The 22,663-nt window shown below is 38.4% G+C and overlaps 1 protein-coding gene across 2 annotated transcripts in view; it reads right to left on the bottom strand.

Moving 5' to 3' along the window:
• The window catches only part of LOC135221905 (xaa-Pro dipeptidase-like), a 511,321-nt gene extending 503,027 nt beyond the window's left edge, over nt 1-8,294 (bottom strand). The window contains exons 1-2 of one of the 2 annotated variants that reach the window (XM_064259900.1): nt 8,269-8,294; nt 1,462-1,675 (exon numbers count right to left, since the gene is read on the bottom strand). In XM_064259900.1, the coding sequence (XP_064115970.1) occupies nt 1,462-1,675; nt 8,269-8,279 (225 nt within the window). In that variant the 5' untranslated portion in view covers nt 8,280-8,294. Of the gene's footprint in view, nt 1-1,461; nt 1,676-5,700; nt 5,859-8,268 lie in introns of those variants that run through there. The other variant, XM_064259899.1, reaches the window with a different exon arrangement.
• Nucleotides 8,295-22,663: the final 14,369 nt, after the last annotated feature.

The following is a 22,663-nucleotide window of genomic DNA, read 5'->3' as shown; positions in this document are numbered from 1 at the left end:
ATACTTGAAATACTGGATCGCGGGTCAGTCTCCATGCACGAAACTCACATTCCCCAGAGAAGGATCATCAGACGGCATACAACGTCCTACATCCTATACTGCCCCTATACCAAGGGTGGCGGCTCCTTGACCTTCAATTTGCGGCTCTTGAAAAAATGTTAGCTGAGCTCCTATTTTTTTTCACAGTTCACAATTATTTACTTGGTATGAATTATGAACCCACTGTGAAACTTGAGGTTAATCTTCATGGTCAGGAGGGCAGAGAGATTAAGCAAATTTCTGGTCAACAACAAGTGTTAATGGAAGATGCGAAGACATCCCCCCTCCTCTCCACCCCCCACCACGCTTATTTTATCTCCCTTCTACTAACACCCCCCTCTCTCTCTCTCTCTCTCTCTCTCTACTACTCAATTACCGATGGTCGACTTATCTTACGCCAACCCCTTTTAAAAGGGACACGAGACCAATAATTGTGTTTGTAAATATAATTATATTACGACTGTCATTTTGTAAGGTGGTTAAGGGTATGTGGCATATACCCTTCACGCGCACACACTCGCTTCCTTGATATTAGGATTGGAATGGCATATAAAGTTTAGGCCAAAGGCCAAGCGCTGGGACCAATGAAGTCATCCATCGTTGACAGGAAAATTGAGAGTAAAAGGATTTCAAGTAGTAACGAGAGGAGAACCTCGCCGTTGCACTATGAAACAATTATGGTGAGGGTGGAAAGTAAGATAGAAGAGAGTATGAAAAGAGGTTCAGCAAATGGAATGAAAGGGGTTGCAGCTACGGGCGGAAGGGACGCTGCAAAGAGGCTTAAGTAATGCTTACAGAGCACCACATGAGGAGCAATGATGGCACCATCTACGGGATCGTGAATATTTTAACATTCTGTTCCAGGACCTTTTCCATGCCATCTATCCAGCATTCTATGGGTCTTCCTCTCCTCCTTCAATGTAAACTACCCACTTTTCGTCAACAGTCCTCCATCTTTCCAAAATGATCTTACCCTCTCATACCTTTTCCCCCTAAATCGACTTAACTTGAAGGTTCGCTACAAATGAAACTTTTGACCAACTAGCAGCACAAACCCGACCTCAGAAACTAAAGTCAACAAGATACTTATTTCCAACGAAACGCTCATGCAAGCTGCTTTCCAAATTGTCTACGTTGACATCGACGGTGCACTGTAACCTAACAGCATCAGTATCAATCCACTCTCCTATTACAGTTATTGAACGTCACAAAAATCCTACCGAAGCTACCTTCGGTATCACGCAGATGACATCACCAATAACTCGTTCATGAAAGCCAATAGCTAAATGGGCAGTTTAGTACAATTACTCAATATCCCTAAGCCTCCTACGCACATTCAAAAGGTTCTACGACATGCTGAAGCTGATTCACATGTCCTTTCTACAGCCACTCGAAAAGGTGGTATTCCACAAAGCAACTCACCTGTCGGAAGACGTGGGATACATCCGAAGAATGTCGGTTGACGTCGTCTCCACCCTGCAGAAGGATCACACTCCCTGGAGGGACGTCGCGAGCTGCCACCCTCTTGCAGATGCGCTGGCGGTTTTCGGCGTGCAGTGTCATGGGGACACGCAGCGTGTGTTCGCCCATGTCGAAATAGGCAGCGCCGTCGGCATAGCGGGGAGCAGTTGGAGTCCTATCGAACAAAAGGATTCAATATTCAGAGGAGTTTATCAGTAACAATAATAATCATAGAAAATTACAATATGTGGGGTCATGCCAATTACCAAAAATCAAATAAATCAATGAGTTGTTAATTCCTCCTGACACTTTCACTATTCAACTATTTGATATTGCAGTGAATTCTCAGTCTTCTATCCCAGTAAAAGCACTCATTTCTAAAAATTGTTTGATGATTTCACGGAATATTCTAGAGAACAGACAACAGGATATCGCAATTTCCAAGCACACAAAAAGGAATAAATTAGAATTTGTGTATTCAAAGTAAATTTTACTCTCAAAAATTTGATATGGCAGTGGGTAACCTTTTGTCCCCAGTGTTAAGTAATTTGAATGTGGGAGTTTTTGAAAGCAGTCTTAACATAACCATTCCACGTCACGTAGTATGGCTCAGGCATGCTTATGATGTAATATGTTTGGCCCGGTAACGAAAATGTAAACAACTTCTTTGTTAAATTAAATGAATCAGTGCCCTGAATCAAATTCACTATTAAAATGTTGCCTACCCTTTTTGGACTATATAATAGTAGTAATGGGCTTAAATACAGTGTGTACAGAAAATCCACCATAATTTCTGCCTATGTGAATTTTCATTCTGTTCAAAGCAATGAAGTGATGAAATCAGTTTCCTCGTCCATGTTCTTAAGAGCACCATGTAGTACATGTAGCCCTGAATACAGTGATGATGAAATAGATATGATTATGAATATCCTAACTGTATTAGACAATGCATTAAAAGGGCATTTTAAGTAACAAAAAAGGGGGTATTTATAGCACAAAATACCTGCTTGTATTGTCATATAATAATAATTTCAAATGCATTTCCCCATCAACTTGGAAAATATCAACATCTGAGTAAGGGGAAGGCAGTAGTCCATGAAATAAATGCTCAGTTGTTTCAGAGAACCAAGAATAACCAGGTTTTGCCCATCTTCTCCCTATTACCCAATGGCCAGAGAGGTATCCCCCTACTTGCTGCAGCTGAGGAGGGCTTTGCCTTGCCTTGCAGAGGAGGGTGAAAGGGGTTGAAAAGCTCTCCTCTCTTTCTAAAGGAAGAACAAGGTTCAGGAGGAGCAGGCTTCTTCATAGACCCAGACCATGAAGGCTTAGCCCTACACCAAAAATTTGGCTGAAGATTTTTTCTCCCGTACAAAAAGTTTGAAAAACACTGCACAGTCATTAAGAAAATCCCAAGACATCAATGTTCTCCACTCCACTGCCACATCAGCAATACTCATGGCAAGTCCAACTATAAACTGTTCCATAGAGTAAGACTACTCATGAGAAACGTCTCAGAAAGATGGACAAAACCATGTCCCACCTTCTAAGAACTAAGTATGCTTAAAAACTTGGCACTCTGGAGCAAAGGAAAGTAAATGTATTTCCTCCTGACACCAGTAACCCCCTGAACTTCACCTCATCCTGGGATGAGACACCTGTCGGTACAATCTGTCACTCGCAAAACCAAGGAGGAACCAATCTTGCTACCAGCATGCACATGGTCTTTGGACCTAGCAAGAGCAGGGAAGTGGGTTGCATGTGCTCTAACCAGTGTCTCCCCAAAGACACACATGCACATGGACCAGGGTGCAGCTACATATAGAGCAAGCGGGGTGCACTGTTTCGACTTTGAGTGTTATCTCGGAGAATCACATCAGGGAGAGTCAGGAGCAGTTCTAATATGTTACAGCCTACTAAAAAACAAAAGCCTGTGCCAACACAACGCTGGCTTAATCCAGATAGATAGGCAGTGTCCAAGTGGGCTGGGACAGGGCCAAGAACACAATAAGTGAAGCCCATGCCCACCTTGTCAGAAGCTAAGCAATCACCACCTGAAGTCTGAGAGCTACTGTTTTTCCTAGAGACTCATATGAGTGCTTAATTGAAGCCCTACAGTACTTGTTACTAAAGGTTTCCTTTGAACTACTACTTCCTCCTGTGAGAGGAGGGAGAAGACATATATGAGAGGGGGAAGACAAGCTCAATGAGGAAGTAGAATGCTGTTGAGGAAACACCTTCCCTTTCCTACAGGTCAAGGCAGGCAACTGTGGCATAAAAGGATCCACTGCCAGAAGGGCAAACACTGCAATAGGCTCCCCATCCTTTGTATGAATATTCCTAAAAAGGCATAACATCATGCTTCTAGTTTTTCCCTAAATGCATTTCGGGAACTTTTACTGAATGTGACAAAATACGTATAGATAAATGGTTGAATTAGTTTCTCATAGAAGCTAGCAAAACATGCCTACACACAAATATTGTTAGCATAGCATCTTCTCTTTCTGAAGGTATACCAAAACCTCCATCCAAAAACTTAACTATTTGTTAAATGTATTCAGTCATAAGAAAGAAGGGGGAGCTTCATGCCAATTAGAATTAACTTTATGATTTGACGAAAAGCCACTGTAGCTCCCTGATCCAGCGGGTCACGTCAGGCTCGAGGATCAGAGGGGTGAGGCAAACCCATCCTCCCTCCCATCCTACAAACCCACATTCACATAACCGACCAGATAAGACCCCAGTGTCCCTATGTTGGATTATGTTCAAGAAAATTAGGATGGATATCTGGCACTGTCCTTGTTCCATCTCCATGGGGATATTACTACTAATTACACACATCACCCACATATTTTTTTTCGACAGTTGATTTTGTAATTTAGAAGTATTTGACCTTTCCAGCTAAGTATTGTTCACTTATGGTTGGGAGAAAAATGGTGGTCTTTTATGGGAAAATATTCTAGAATATATTTACTATAAACATGCATTAAAAAATGAAGGCATCCAATAATTACGTGATCCATTAAAATTCATATGACATACTATATATATATATATATATAATATCTATATATATATATATATATATATATATATATATATATATACAGAGAGAGAGAGAGAGAGAGAGAGAGAGAGAGAGAGAGAGAGAGAGAGAGAGAGAGAGAGAGAGAGAGCCTAATTTCCACAGGCAATACCCGGAGGCATAATCTGGGCTATGGGGGTATGATTATTACCGAGTGATCTTAGTGAAAGTTTACATCTCAGAAAAAGCACATTCAAATTCTCTAAAAGATAGCTCTCAAGACGATGCCACGAATAACAAAATAGTTTTTTTTTTCACTTTTTTAGGAGCAAAACACTTGCATAAGAATGGCTGACACGCCACTCAAGGTCACTTTCAGGGTGGCTGTAGTGATGCCCTACAACCTGTTTCCAAGTTACAGGTCTCGCAATCCTAAAAACTGTTTTCTTGGACATTTCAATTATTGTTTACGTTGTAATTCAGCACCTGAAGCTGGGTAACGAATTGATTTTACATAAATCGCTTTACAAGATAATTTTCCATCAAAAGGCTATGCATTTAACATCATTCTGATATTGACTACGTCTCGACGCCCCAAAGATTAGATCAGGCTTTATCAGCCAATGGTCCAAACGTCGACCGATTGCTTGCTTTCGTTCGCAAACACTGATAAGGTGAATAATGTACTGCGCACATTTAATTAACTTTCAATTTTCACACACATTTTATTCTTAAAAAGCACACGAAACGGGAAAAGTTGAAAGGTTGTCATGAGTTCGTTCAACCCTTCACACACGGCCCACCAGTTGATCTGGAATCAAATTTCGCGCTCCGTTTGAACTTACAACGTAATATAAATACTGCAGTTTCTTCAAGCCTACAAACATGTCCATACACAAATTGGGTCTCTCAGTAATACCTGAGCACATATTGAGGGAAAAACAGTATCGCAATTAAAACATTCGCTAAATAAATTTCTCTTTGACAACGCAGTCCCTCACACAAAATGTCAGATTTAAGCAACTCCACTTGGATATAACAGCACGAAACAAAAAAGAATTGCATTATCTCGAGGCGATCAACCATCTCTTTATCAACAATACGACACCTTTAAAATATCTACAGACACTGTCATTCTATGCAAAACAAGCAAATATTTGCGGAAATCGGCTACTCACTTCTTGTCGTTGGAAGCCATGATGTAGTGAGAACGCCCGTACGGGTAGACTCGATTTACTTCAGTCAGCTGTGTTGGAAGATACTAGCTAGCGCCCGAGCCTCGCCTCACACTCTCGTGATGTCCCTTGAACTCCCTTCCACCGAGAGGGGATCTTTGATTACTACGCCAAGTAAACTAAGAATTTCAAGTCTGTGATATCATTTACATGGTTAACAGGAACAACATAGTACAATACAAAATTTGGTTATCGATATAACTATTTTTCATTATTCAAAGTAAGCACGAGTTTGTATTATCTACGCGTAGTGTTACGTCGCGGGTGGGGAGAAAAAAAAAACTAAAAATAGTCGCAACAAAAATCACTATAAAGATGTCATCACTAAACACCTCAGTTTAAATATACGTGCTCACTTCCCTTTCGTCCATTTTCAGGTTTAATTCACATATCTACAACAGATTTACTTGTTTACAACGACCATTTCATAAAGGGACGAACTACTTGAATAATGACGTGGTAATCTATCATTCGTTAAACTGCATCGCCAGTTGATGTTCGAAGAAATAAGCGCTCGGCTGATTGATCGCCTGAGTCCTTATCAGTTCTCAGAAGTTAACTGTTCACGTTCGCTCGGTACTACACTACTCCCTGTTCATGTGCCGGGATCATTTTGATTAATTCGTCACTATTGGACATTTTCTTCTTTCGGGCGTTTCGGGATAAGCCTATGAATTCGTAGTAAATTAGGGATTGTCAAAATAAAAATAAAAAATACAAAATTGCTGATCTAGATATTTTCTTCAGTTACATTGTTTTATTTATAACGCTTTGTATGACCTTAGTAGCTGTCACGCCAGTGTCACCTTTCTGCCAAACCAATCAAAGAAAACCAAATTTTTCTGATTGTGAACAAATCTGAGAGCTCTTGCGCAAATTCTATCTGTAAATAAACAATGAAATAAACTTCCATTGGTAGTAAAATCACAGGGACCATGGTAAAACGTAAGAATGTCTGTTCGTCATAACAATTTAATGTTTAGTTTGAGTGAAATAAAGAAATTCTGCTTCTCAGTTATTAAGATCTTCATAGATCGATTCTTCGGTGATGTCTATACCGATACTCTGGGGATGGCCGGTCATAAAGTCACAGGAAAAAAGTAAGAAAAAATCACACGCTGCAGGGATGTCGTGGATACATACCAGATTAAAACCATCGGGGCCACTAGCTAGGAAAGATTAATGCGATTTTTTTTTTCCTGTGACTTTTTTGCCTTTGACGGTTTTACCTGGATTAGTCTGTTAAAGTGTTGAAAGATGCCACCTGATTTCTGTCATAGTACCTACGTTGTCAAATATTTGTGAAATTGCATCCTTTGCCAAGGATAAACTTGAAACTGAGAGACACTTTCTTGAGGGTCACAAGAGGTATCCTTCCGGTTAATATTCGTAAATAATGTCCTCCCTTCTTTCTCAAAGAGTGTGCAGCAAGTCATACCAATTTTTGCATAATATTTTAAAGAGTTTTTAACTCCTTTATTTTGGCGATTTTTGTATCAAAAATAAATATAAGAATAGCCTGAAAAAGGGGGGTGGGCGAAGAAAACGATTTTTTATACATTCTGGTCCTTCATTATGTTATACCCTATCTTCCATTATGCAGTTCTGATAGCCATTACTATTTTCAAATGTTGCCAGCTTTTTATACATATGAATTCTCAAGCATTTATTCTATTCCGGAATTTGGTGTAGTACGTACCATCTTGCTCGTTCCTAGTTGTGATAAATATGCCGACGTCCCTGCTTAGATAGCACGTTTGTCACTCACAACAGACTCTTCCTTCAGTGACAGTTAATACACTTTGTGTCGGGTAGAAGACCTCGCAGTTTATTTAAATAAAGATAACATTCAGGAATGTTAACTAGAGCAGCATCAATCTATAGAGTTCATCCAGGATCATTCTGACAGTTTCACTGAAGGAAAGTCCATTCAGTCGAGGTTATTGGGATTTTGCTGGGTTTGCCTCCTCCCCAGAACAAAGCCTAAGTGCTCTATTTACCAAACAGAAAAGGGAATTTACCGGAATCAGAAAGACCAAACAAATGTAAAACAGCCTGTGACTTTGACCTCATCCCACTTACCTGAAATGCATAGTAGATTCTTGAAGACTAACTGCAAATACCTTTCCTTTTTTATAAGATCACCAAGTGCATACTTAGGAGATCACAAAGTGTATACTAAAGAGATTTACCTTTGACAAGAAAACATCGATAAATTAGCCTTGTCTTGAACAAAATAATATGAAATTTATGAGAGGGAGAAAGGTATGTTTTCTTATACATTTACTTTAATCTGTACAAGTATAAACAAGGGATATGTAGGAGACAGACAACTTGGGGGCACTTGCGCATAAATATTGAAGACATAGCTTTAGGGTTGTTCCGTGGGCGTGACTTCTGGTATCAGAGAGGGATCTATCCTGTTCACCTCCATAAGGGAGTTATCAGTGGCATGAATGCTGCAGACTGAATGTGCTATAACTGCTCAAACTTTTAACAATATTTTCTTACTTGATTATCATGTTGCAGCTCTGCAATGGTCACGAAGAAATTCAACAATGGCCGGAATAAACTGAAATTAGTCATCCACTGCTTCACGTCACTGGAGAAATGAGATCAAAGTGGGCAGACCTCGACGTTTGAAATGGTGAGGCTGCTAGCCTAGGCAACACCAGCTTCCCAACCTAAAATAGAGATGATGAATTTTTAGTTCCCTCAACACATCTTTCCCCTGCATTGTTTCCACAGCTGTTGAACAGTATTAAAGGTCATGGCTTCCCTTCTATGACTAATAATAGTCCTAAGGACCCCGTCACATCCATATGGGCATGGCATCTCAAGATATCTTAGAAGGTGAAGCTAAGGATTATATGTGTGAAGACATCAACTTACGGGAGTAAGATCTGGGAATTAGTACTAGCAAGGAATTTACGGACTCGGCATCCAGTGATTTGTAGATATGTGTGTATGTTAAAACTGCTAGACATGCAAATTGATAAGTGCTCTAAAAGTTATATCCAAATGAATAATAAGTATCATATGAATAAAAAAATAAAGTTAGAAATATGAGAAGAACAAAATGAGAAAGACACGAACGGTTTACCCTAAAGTACAATACACTACGTTAATTGACACAAATGATTGCAAAAAACTACAGCTGTGTCAAAGTTTATTTTATTTCTTTGAGCATCTGGGTGTGTGTGTGTGTGTGTGTGTGTGTGTCAGGAACTGTCAGGTAAAACTGCAAATGTACTACAATAGGTATTAAGGAATGCATGAAAATAACCTTTAGCTAACTTTTTATGAAAGTAAAATGATGAACTGTCGATTCCATAAAATAAAAAGGGTGGAAATAGTCGTTTGGCATTCTTATGGATTTGATGATGCATAAATTGGAAAAAAATCTAATTTCTCTATATTTTTTTTTGAAATTCTGAAAAACACTGAAAGAAAAGTGTGAGAGGGAAGTGAATATAAACTTGAGGAGTGGGCTCTGTCGACACAGTCTACGAAAAGGATAACTTCTGCTTTGCCTGATTGGCTGCTGATAAGCCAATCACAGGGCTGGAAAGGAAACTCTCAGTCTCTCTCGAGAGTTCACATAGGTAGGATCTATGTTTCACCTCTCCTGAGGGCTACATCTTTCAAAAGTATCCCTCAGGAGAGTTGGAACATAAATCCTCCCCATGTGAACTCTCGAGAGAGACAATTTCCAGCCCTGCGATTGGCTTATCAACAGCCAATCAGGAGCGTCGTAAGGGACTGGCCAAGACATTAAATGCGCGGTTGATGTGAATCTACCATAGCAACAGTTTTTGGGACGATTTTGTGCAGTGGAATCCGTAAAATTGAACTCATGCCTTTGGAGTCTAAGATTTTGCTTCAGGTTGCTGCTTTTGGCGAACAAGAAGAAGCAGAAAATCGATGACGATGATTACAATAGAAAAATTTAACAAGCAGAAGATGGAACGTCGAGGACGAGATCCTTCTGCTCGAGAACGAAAAGCAGCTGATGCAGGAAGAGGTGGTGGCTCAGGAAAACGTACGAAATGTGCTGGAAGATGAGATAATGTGGATGAAAGCAGAAAAAAGCAGCGAATGACAGAACGCTGCCGCTCTTCAACAGGCGAGTGATACCCTGAACAACAAAGTAATGAGCTTGGCTGCTCAGTTGGCAAAGCTCAGTTATTGTCAACTTCGCCAACAAGAGGAAGCAGCAGGTCAGCTGGAGACGGAGCTGCGTGCGACGGTAGAAGAAAGATGCAGATGACTAAACGAATCCGAGGACTGGAAGGCGAACTCAACCACTGTAAGAACGAGAAGGAAAACCTCCAGTTCAACGTTCGAGAACTGCAGGAGCAAGCTGGAAAGCTGTCGAGAGAAAATGGCTCCCTCCAATGTCATCTCCAAGAGAAAGAAATGAAGCTCAGTCAGCAGGATAATTTACTGCAAGCAAAAGAAGAGTGGAAGAGAAGGCAGGGCTGGCCAGCAGCATGGAGAAGAAGAATCTTCTTCTGGAAGATGAGCTGCCAAATCTGCAAACGAAGAATGAAATGTTGCTCCGCGACTTCAAAAGCCTCTAGATGACAAAGGAACTCTTTGAAGAAAGCAAACGAAAGACTACAGAAAAGACAGAAAGGAAATTAGAGTAAATTTCTGATAGTGTAGGCCAGGAAGACTCGCATACTACGTTTGCTTTGCTTTATATGTAAATATTAATTTATTTTGTTCATTGACCATCAAAAAAGATAAGTTCACATCAGACAAGACATGCAATAATGACTTGGCATATAACCTTAGACAAAACAAAGTGATACCTCATATTATATACTATACAGATATATATATATATATATATATATATATGTATGTATGTATAGTATTATATATATATAATATATATATATATATATATACACACACATATATATGCATATGTATATATATGTATATATGAATCTTCATATTTTTGCACTTGGATCGTCTGGCTTTGAGTGACAAGAGTATCCAAAAAAAGAGCAAAGAATTCTAGAAGTTAAGAAGGCACTGTGGCAATTACAATTGCATATGTATGTATAACAATAACACGTGGTTTGTGTATCATATTAGCAGAGTAAAAAAAAACTAATAAGGTAAAGACCGGTGTCGACTTGATTTCTAAGCCATTGAGGAAGAGGAGATACAGAGGTAGAAATCACTATATATATATATGCTTGGAGGACCGTAGGGCAACTATCTAAGCCGATGGATAATAAGAATTCACACCTGACCAGGCACTGCAGATGGAAAAATAGTGACAAGTGAATCCGTGACTAAGGGGCGGGGGGAGGGGGGGGGGGGCGTACCTTCGTGACTGGCTGCCAAAGCTGGTGGCTGAGCCAGATTTCGACAGCAAGGCTTTATGCTACCATGCACGATACGACTTCATCTGCAAAGTTTCTAGAGTATTCGACGGGACTTCTTGATTATCAGCAAGATCCTACTTATGGCAAAAGCCTGTTTCTCATTCAAGAAATCGTTGCCTGTAACAACTGCTTCAAAGACTTTTTTCTTTGAGCTGTAGACCGTTATTATTTCTTAACAGAATAACTAAGTTCCTCAAAGTTAAGCATTGTTGTTTTACTATATTCCATGCGACATTAGTTAGCCCACAATCTATATAAAACGCAATGTTCATAACCCATGTTTAATGTGATGCCTTCTTCATACAGGTGTTGTGCACTCGTCTGTATTCTATTATAATAATAATGGTAATTGTGAAAAGCAGTAATAATTTTGCTATTCCATCATTTAAAATAGTAATGATATTGGTATATTATTATTAAAATTATAAATAAATCTATCATTAAAACCTCTTCATTACAAAGCGCTGTATGCTGACATTGTTTGCGCGTATTAGTATGCTGTCATTTATGCTTCCATATCCTATGTTCTTGTTGTGACAATAACAATGCTCTCATGACATTTTTATCTCTTTGGGAGCTGGTAATAAATAATCCGGATGGGGGCGTGGCCGTCATTTCCGAAGCACGTTAATTACACTCCCAGTCCAATTCCAAAAAATTCCTTTTCATGGTTTTAGAAATATTTTTACCATTACCTTTTCGATGAAATACTATCTACCCAGTAAAAACTTTGGGTATTTCTGTAAGTAAATATATATGTCAGTATGTACACACACGCACACATACACACTCGGAGTGGCATATATTTATGCAAGTTATGTGTGCGAGACTGCTACCGATCACAACTTGAGGCGCGCGCACACACACAGACACACACACACATACCCGATTCTCGGGCATTCCACTGAGGAGATAGAGATGTGCATTTCTAATGACACAAGTTCACTCTCGACGTGGTTCGGAAGTCACGTAAAGCCGTTGTCCCGTTGCTGAATAACCACTAGTTCTATGCAACGTAAAAACAAATATATATATATATATTTATATATATATTATTATATTAAATATAATTTATTTATATATCTATATATATATATATATATATCGTCTCCCACCAATTTTTCATTTCCAAGTGTACTGGTGTTTGATTTTCTTTTGGGAAATATTTATTTCCAAGAATTAGGTCAATTTTTTCAAAATAATTGTCCACCAAATTGCATTTGATTCACTTCAGGAGTCACAACTTTATCTTTTTGTTACCTACTACACACACACACACACACACACACACACACATATATATATATATATATATATATATATATATATATATATATATATATATATATACATATATATATATATACATAACACATATATATATATATATATATATGTGTGTGTGTGTGTGTGTGTGTGTGTGTGTGTGTATGTGTGGTAGGTAAAAAAAAGATAAAGTTGTGACTCCTGAAGTGAATCAAATGCAATTTGTGGACAATTATTTTGAAAAAATTGACCTAATTCTTGGAAATAAATATTTCTCAAAAGAAAATCAAACACCAGTACACTTGGAAAATGAAAAATTGGTGGGAGACGATTATATATATATATATATATATATATATATATATATATATATATATATATATATATATGATATATATATATATATATATATATATATATATATATATACATATATATATATATATATATATATTAATATATATATATATATTTGATTGAATGGTGTTTTTACATTGCATGGAACCAGTGGTTATTCAACAACGGGACCAACGGCTTCACGTGACTTCAGAACCACGTCGAGAGTGAACTTCTATCACCAGAAATACACATCTCTAACCCCTCAGTGGAATGTCAGAGAATCGAACTCACTGTCACTGAGGTGGAAGGCCAAGGCCATACCGATCACGTCACTGAGGCGCCTATATATATTATTTACTTGTTGAAAATGGATGGAATAGTTTATGGAACTTACTGCAAGAAAATGGGTGACTGGAAGTTCACCTAATCATTATTTCGTTGAAGCAAAATGTTGATATAACTGAAAGTTCAGATTGCAGAGGAAGGGATAAAGACATAGTTGTAAAGATAATTATGGCAAAGAATTTTGTAATGATCAATTAAGAGACCATATAAGGAGAAAATGAAGAGTGTAAAATTCCGGGAAGAGGTTGTGGAATCAGCAGAAAGTATTTTTGGGTATAGGAAGGTGGGAAGAGGAATAATAGCAGTTATTAGTGCTGTAATTAGATGGAAAATTTTATGAAAAAAAAAATATAGGTTATTTGAGGTGCATTTGCAAGACAGAAGGAAGGACTGTGTACAGAAGGACATTAGCTTGGGAGTCAAAAAAAAAAAAAAAAAAAAAAAAAAGTATAAAGGGACCCGTACACTGAACGATTGTATGAACGAGTCCGTACCGTTCGCAAAAACATTGCACGTATATGGGCTTGTCTGAATGCAAAAGTGGGCGATGTTTCGTCTGCCGATAAAATGCTATCGCGCACGTCTCTTCTAGAGATGATGTCATGTCTTCTGGAGAAAAAAATCTTTTTTCAGACTGAAATCGTGTCTGAATAGTGTGTGTGTGTGTGTGTGTGTGCGTCGATAACGACATAGGGGAAAGGCGAGCAAGGATTTCATTAAAGAAAGTTGCTCCAAAAGGAAATAAATGCAAAAGAAGAGGTTAACAATCACACTGACTGCGAAAAACAACCAGCAAATGGTGAGATGCTGAATGAAGGGAAAACAGTCCTAGGTAGATGGAGTGAGTATTTTATAGATTTGCTATTTCAGAGATGGAAGAAGGGCAGAGCTAAATGAAATAAAAGTTCACCCAAGTTTAGATTATGCTTGAGAATGGTAGTGGAACTTATAGTTATAGATAACAGGAGAGCAACTTAGAAGTAAAAAATGGCAAACGATCAACACTTTGAAAGTGTTTGCAAGAGACGTGAATAGAAACCTGAAAGAGTAAATTCTAGTCAAAGATTATGAGTAGTTGGGAGTCGAAATTTTGAATGGTGGATAGACTGAGAGAAGAGCGAATCACAGCTTTGTGAAGTCAGATTAGTTATTATCAGGATGAGTACCTACAAAAAAGATTGGGAGGAGAAATTAAGAATGCTACGAATGAAAGAAAGTGTAAGCTGTGTAGATGAATCGCTTGTACATTATTTGTGGAACAGAAAGAGTTTAAACGGTTTGAAATATGAGACACTAGAAATGGTAAAAAAAAAAAAAAAAAAAAAAAATGGATGAGACTGTTACATGTGGGAAGATATTCAAGGGCCGGATAGATCATAGATGGCGAGAGAGGTATTGGGGAATAGGGGTTCAACATCCAGGAAACGACTGTGTGGAACACAACTCACTAAGTCATGGGACGAATAGTAGTTTAATTCATCCAACGAGATTCCTGGGTTAATTGGAGCTTTCTTTATCCATTTGCATTTAGATGAAATTTCCATTCCAATATATGAAAGCTATTAATGGCGACTTCGTAGTTATAAAAATTGTTTCTCTTCCTTTCTTCTGCACTACAACTGTCATGCTAAATTTTTTATATGTGAATAAGTGTTGGTTTGTTAAATGATGTTTTTTCGCTGCATGGAACCAGTGGTTATTCAGCAACGGGACCAACGGCTTTACGTAACTTCCGAACCATGTCGAGTGACCTTCTATCACCAGAAATACACTTCTCTGACGCCTCAATTGAACGCCAGAGAATCGAACTAGCAGCCACCGAGGTGGCAGGTCAAGCCCTTACCGATCACGCCATTATCAACGTTAATTGCAGGGTTCGTTTTAGTCCCAGTATGCCAAGTTGATGTTAGATCAACTTGGCTGTTAACTGATAGTAGGAAACCCCGGTCTTCTTTAGTTTCAAATTTAGAAGCAACTTTTGACCTCTGAACGCGTCTCATTCACGAAGTGGGATTTTTCACATCCATAATCATTTAGTTAAAACTTTACTCACTATTCAGCATCTCCTTGAAGATTTTTGGCCTCATCTAGAGCATGTTCGCCTACAATGATCAACGAGCAACTTACCGGTTATGGGAAAAACGTCCTGTTAACAATTAGAATAGAAACCATGACAACGCTGAACACGGTTTAGTATACTATTTCCACGTAGCTATTGAATTGCTAGGTATGTGGAGCTCGCGATATTTTTGTTTAGGTAAACTGAAATCTAGGCTGTGGCTGGACTTCCTGTCTTCCGCCCATTTCTCAATCCTTGTAATATGAGGGTTCCATGCAGGAGCCTTTTCTATGTTCAAAGAATCAGACTGCCGTTATAAAAAAGCAGATCAAGTCTCCTCTTTAGCAAGCAGTATAAGTAGATCCATTAAACGTGGAGGTTTACATTAAATACAGTGTTAAACTAACACCAATACCCGATGACACTTACAAGGATAGGATGAAGTCATTGCAGTTTTGGTTACGGTTTGACAGTGAAGCGGGCAACATTGCAGTCTCAACTTGTTAAAGTTCTATAAAAACACTCTGAATAAGTTCCTCTCCTGATCAATAGCTATTTTTGCCACAATTTTATTTTGCTTGCCATGCAGAAGCAAACGACAGATTTTTTTTTTATTTTGCAATCAGCATAAAGTAAGATTTTTATCCAACTGTTTTCTAGCAACACATTTTTAATGGCCCTTTTCTTTGTTGTTGTAGTTATCATTTCAGCTGGTCAATGAATTTTAGCCAGGCAAACTACTGCCGTAGGTCAAGTCAATACTTTCATCCATGATTAATAAGGGATGCATTATTCATATCACTAGCCATACAATTCTGGCTGAGCTTCGTTATTCTGGAATGCAGAAGTAATCAACATTCTTCAGAACAATGTGTTGTCAGTTGCGTTTGTCTAGTTTTAATATTTTACCAGTTGAAATCAATACAGTACTTATCCTAGATAGGAAACCAACAGAAACACATTATTAACCTTTCGTTTTTTTAATTACAAATACACATCCGTGTCTTTTTCAATTACAGAAACTATGGTTTTAAATGCACTAAAACATGCACTTTTAGACAATGATCTAGATGTGGATATTTACAATGATCTAAGCGTTTTTAACAGTGCCTATATGTACACTAGGTTAACATATCTCAAAAAAGTTACTTAATAAATACATATCACATTTAATTCTGAAAAAAACAGAAGCAGAAGGACTCATAGTTCTCATTAACCTTCGGGAAGATTACTCAGAGAAAAAACAATTTTTTTTTTTTCAAAAATCCAAGACAAAGAAAATTGGGGCTAAATTTCAATCAACTTCCATACTCGGATTCGCACTCACAATAGAACAAAAACATAGCTCTAAACAATTGAAGCTCGAGTTTCCACAATAAATAAAGTAATAAAATGACAATTTATTTTCTAATATCGAAAGAAAACAAGGCTGGGACATTATTACAACTTTAAGATACATCGATATGACAAAGGAGACTTCTAACTAGATACATATGTGAAAGTATGACAACAGCACATAATAAATAATACATAAAACTTACACAAATCATATACTCATTTCCTCAATGACTGGAGGTTTACAGCCGGCAGAGCAAAGATGGTAGGAGAGGGGAGGATACGGGGGGAGAGGGTAAGGAGAGTAGAAAGGAGGTAAGCGGGAAAGGTGGAGTCTGGAGGAATAATGGGAGGTATGGCGGGAGGAGACATAGGTGGGGAGGGGAGGGGAGGGGGGGGGGAAGTGCCTCGCTCCCATATTGATCGAAGCCTTCTGGGACTCTGCCAAACAGCTGATGAAACCAAAACAACAACAGTATGCCACTCGCACTATAAATAACACTGTATATATAATGGTATATGACGGAGTTGGTCACATTTATATATAACCTGAGCAATATTGTTTGGGTCATTTGGTCAGAGTTGAATAACATGTGAAACTTGAGCCCCAAATTAAGCCAAGAAAGGGATATTTGTACTAGTTTAAATGGAACTTCCCTCAATATAAAAAAAATGATCACTCCAGTATTACCATACAATTCCTTTATGCAAAACATATCCGTAGAGCAAATGCCAAAAGAAATTACATTTCCACTCAAAAAATTTGAAATACGACTTAGCGTTCATCCTTGCACTGCAAATAAATGTACAAATAAAACACCCCGCCTCTTCCACCACAGTGAAAACATAACGAACAATTGGTTGAGGTCTCTTTCTCCTACAAACTACTATTTTTGATCACACTAACGGTATATGACCAAGTTTTAAAATAGTGACAATTACTAACGTTCAGAGAAAAGTTTTCAGATCCGTCTATTAAAACACAAGCACACACTGAGATCAGAGAACTTGTAACAAGTCGTAACCCCGTACAATCTGGTCGCCATTACCGTCTCACACTGGAATCTTGATCTCGAACTCTGATAATGATAATCTCAATCTCCGCCAATCCGTTTCCGCATGTGTTGTGATGGTCCCTTGCACCATCAGTCTCACCAGCGACGGTAACCGTTGGCGACCACAACCACCTCACGTCCACCTTCTTGAAAGAGGCGAAACTTGGTTACTTGAATGTTGGATGTTCCCTTCACCGTCCTTGTTGGCACTGACTGGAACCAGATACTTTATCCTCTTTTTACATCATGGACGGGGGTTGCCAAACGTGGGGTCACTGCAGTTGAACACTGGACAGTGATGCACAAGTAAAAATGGACTGGGGGAATTGAACACTTATCAAAACTATCGCCGACGACACTTTGTACTTGTAACTTTTTTGTAACTTGGGTGGGTTAATAAGCCTCCAACAGCTACGGTCAGGGAGAGTTGGCACCAATCCTCACTACCTGAGCATAAATGGCTATGGTAGTTTGCTCTCGGGTGTTACTAACTGCAGCCACTTTCATTCTTGGGCACTCTTCTGAACGAAATTTAGATGATCCTTCTCCGTTGTTGAACTGCTCCTCAATACTTCGGGCTGCAAAGTCTGTGAAGGGGTAGAACCGTCGTCACTCTGCAATGCATCCTGATAATTCAAGGAACCAGCTGTCGACTCGAACTCTGGTAGACCAGGGCAATTCAATAAACGATGCAATTGAATCCCAGAAAGACCGAGACCGCATTGAGGGGGGACAGATCCGAGATCATGAGGCAGAGGCGATGTCGAAGGAGCTGCACTAGAAATTAGACGCCATCACACTTCTATATGATCAAATGGATAAGGTGGAGTTCTTAACTCGTCGTCCGAATCGTAGTAAACCCGTTGCTTCGGCGACAAGCCCAACTGTAACCTTCTAACTGCCTCTTTTATTAGGTCACCATCCTTTAACAATTCTTGTAGCGCTTCGTATGGATCATCAGAACTTCTCCTTGCAGCAATTCCTCTTCTCAGACACCTACGTCCATCACAACAACCACATTTACTTTCGGTGCGAGATGGCACACTGTATGGGGACGCCCGAGTCCGTGACTTTCCTCCATTTAAATGTGTTGGGCGTGATTTTAACCTTAAATTTTCTTTAATTTCTAGCACTAAATCATCGATGTCTCTCGATAGAAAGTCTTGAGTTGTGTTTGTTTTCGCTTCGGATACAAAACACAGTTCCTCTTTGCTAGGCATTTTGAATAGCGTTTGGCGTGCTAAGCACAGGAGTTGTAATGCGTTCTCTGCGAAACTCGCTCGGCGAGTGAATGCTCGAGCTGTTTGTTTTGGTTGTGATTGGGTACACCGCGCAGCTCTCTCATCCGCTAGACAAAGTAGTCCCCATTTAAACCGTCTTTTTCAGTGATATACATACACTTTTGAGTAGTTTTATACCATGATCATACCATTGTTCTCATATAGCTTGTAATATAGATATCAAAGTAATCTAAAATGACTTATTTAGAGATATCCAATAAGCACAACGATGTAAACACGGCGAAGCAATACACCAGCCAGGGGCCGTGCGTCGGGAAAAAAAATAGTCGTAAACACCTTTACCCGTCGTCAAGTAAGAGTCCACGAAAGCAAAAATATTAAAATACAAGCATCTAAATATTATATGAGACTGAAAACACACACAATGACAATATGTCTTTTGTTCATAACTATTCAGATAAAAAAATCCTAGGTCTCCAGTCGATAGCAAGATTTTTTTCTAACCAACAAACAAAGAGGTACGTCCGATCATAATATTGATTCTGTGTCTGCGTTTGCAAGTGGAATTTCACTTCTCTTTGTAATGGAGCAAGGTTATTAACATATATCTCCCCTAAATAAACTACTATTTCCAGACGATTTTATCATAAAATGAAACCGGTGACATCAAATAAATAAATGATATTTCAGTAGCATTACTTACGAGTTGAATTTATATGCCACTTTCGCATTGCACCCGATTCCAGTTGGAAAGAATTTGACAGAAGTAACGATACAAGAAATACTGTAAATATATATTAGATTTCTATTATCAGTGTATGGCATCGTGAAGTCTACAAGGTATATAGCTACGTCATGGGAAAGGCGGCGAACTCGTGTAATTGAATGAGAAGATGGCGAGTGAAAACGTGATCTGCTTCTCTTTGCGTCACGGCTTATAAAATGTGACAAGGATTGCCTAGAAAGGGAAAAATCACGAGAGTCGATGTTCTATAGACAAAGAAAAACATAATGCAATTGTTATGGTATCTGAAAGTCAATAACTGGGAAAATACAACATCTGGCAATCATGGTCCCCCGTGGGTTGATAACCTACTCCACTGTGTTCGGATCTGCTGGCTAGTACTTCGCATCAGAGGATTTTCGTGGCAGGCATTTCGTGGAACAGGCCGCTGCACAGGAAAATAAGTTTTTACTGTATACTATCTTTAGTTTGTAATGACATTATTGATGCAAAATATAATAAAGTTATTAATTTTTCTGGTGAAATCCATCGAAAAGATCATACGTTGCAAATGAACATAACCATCATCGAAAGTATGTACTGTTTAAACGAATAGCATCAGTGCCATGCAATTTTATAGAATAATGGCATGATCAAAAAGTGCATTTGTAAAGCAATGTTGCCAAGGGAGAGTGTAAGTTTACGTTTGAAGGATACGTAATCCAGTACCAAGAAGCATGCTGAGCAAATATTGCGTCCCAAGAGAATGCACTTTTTAGTGTGATTATCAAACGGAAGCTTTTACCCTCAACTCTTCACGATCGTTCTAACCCCATGTACATTCTTCCTATATCAAAATATAACATCGAATAAGATTCTGACTTATTAAAATAACATAGCGGTCGGCGGGGATTTTGTCCACCAACTAGTATGAGTGTTAGTAACAACTTTACATTTCCAATTATTTCGTGTATAGGTCTTCTTTCATTATTTTAGTTTCATAATTTTTTTCCTTTATTTTCTCTTTCTTTACAGACCACCTCACTTGTAATTTAGTACAACAGTCATGGACTCCCGATTTTTCAGGCTTTCTTGTTATTCTTTTTAACTAATGAATTCTACTGTATGTTTATACAAACATGCACACATTGGTGCAAGTGTGTGTGGTTAGCAAGCGTGCAAATTAATATGTACATATCTTATAGCTGTTTGTCCCCACTCCTCTCTCTCTCTCAGGGATGTTAACTTGGGTCGCATAATTATTTTTGGATGCTATTGATAACACACACACTCGTTATCAAAAGCATCCTGGTAATAATTATGCGACCCAAGTGTGAATCCCAGGACAGAAAGGGCGGAAGGAGACGCACCGTTATAACGCTATTTTGCCTCTATTGAACTATGCAATGATTTAGGTACATCGTGAGTTGCCGACTGTGGTGGATCAGTCAGGGTGAAAAAGCTACGGGCTATCAATCTCATCTCAAAGGACTTCCAGAGAACCGGAAGGCTAAGCACCGATGACAGCCCCTTCTAGATGGAAAAGAAATTACAGCAAAAATAAGAATAATGCAAGCACCTGCTGTATACGTAGGATCCACAGAATTATAGAAATAAACCTAAATAATCTACGGTACTTCCCACAAAGTTAGCCTTCAGTGAATATCTATCAAATTTAGTTTGCTATATTATAGTAACCTCAATACTCAAAAACCTTCCAGAGCTGATGGCAACATCATAAGCTTCTGATTCACAAAATCTACGAATCTTTCCCGATTGGCTTGGCCACCTCTCCGTTTCTGGGATTGATGCATTCAAAAGTATGCACCTTACTTGAAACACCATCAGCAACGCATGTGTTGTACTAAGTGTTCATCCATTGCACGAATTTTTCCAACATTGAACATATGATCATTTAAAAATACCATGTACAGAATAATTTGTAAATTACCAGAGGGCAAAAACATCCATAGTTAAATTATTAGTCAAAATGGGGTGAAAAAATGAGAGAGTCATACATGTGAACGACTCCACATCTACCACCTTAACAAAAACTCAAATGAATCCACTTTTCACCCATTCAAACGCAGTTGGCTCAGTGAGACGGGGAGTGTTGCCATATTCAACCATTTCCTTTTATTTACATTCTCTAACGGCCTCCGCTGGACTGCTGGTGTGTGATGATTTCACATATTGTTTAAACGTTTATTTTTTCATCTTTTCCTTTACTTTGTTTTTAATGACACGATTACACACACACATACACACACACACACACACACACACACACACACACACACACACATATATATATATATATATATATATATATATATAATATATATATTATTTATATAGATATATTATATTATATTTATATTATATATCTATATATAAATGGTTTGTCATTACACATATATGTGTAAAGTATTCTAACTACCTTGTGATGTGAAACCGTGCAGTGCTTTCGTTTTTCCAACTCGTTTTCTCAAGAACAATTCCGCTTTCGATCTATCTGCGGTACAATTTGTAAAATCGTCGAAGGACGCTTAAATAGCATAAAAGAGGGAGAGGGTTGGGTGAGGGAAGACAAAAACTTCTATAACACAGACCCTTCTGAATGTCTTGACGTCGGCTCAGTGGCTAAAAAAAATTCTGTAGAATACAAAAAAATGGTAATTCGATAATAGTTAATTTCGTGTTAAGGTCAGTTCCAGAATGGAAACCTGCTTACAGCAAATATTTGATTATATTCTCCGAAGTATTTTTGGTATAGTTTTCTTATTGTTTGATTCTTTCTTCCATGACGAGGCTTTGACAATAAGGATGAAACAGTCCGAAAAACATCGTTTTTCAAGGTTAAATCTGATAATGAAAGTCTCTCGGGTCCATTAGCGGTACTTCCAGGTCTGCCCACATTCAATTAGTAGTGTTCCTCCTAAGGGGTGTATCTTCGGTCTTATATCTTTCATATCCTCCGGTAACAGGAAACATAAATACATAACGTCTGCGTAGCAATACATTATTTGGCAACTGACCTGATTTTAGAAACCAAAACAGTACGATAACTGATTAAAACAAACGTACTTCAATCTGTCCAAAGCACGGACAACCTGAATAATAACTTGAGTCTCCGA

Source organism: Macrobrachium nipponense, chromosome 3, assembly GCF_015104395.2.
Source record: "Macrobrachium nipponense isolate FS-2020 chromosome 3, ASM1510439v2, whole genome shotgun sequence".
Classification (NCBI taxonomy): domain Eukaryota; kingdom Metazoa; phylum Arthropoda; class Malacostraca; order Decapoda; family Palaemonidae; genus Macrobrachium; species Macrobrachium nipponense.
Note: the sequence above shows the minus strand (reverse complement) of the source record. Positions and strands in the feature narration are given on the sequence as shown.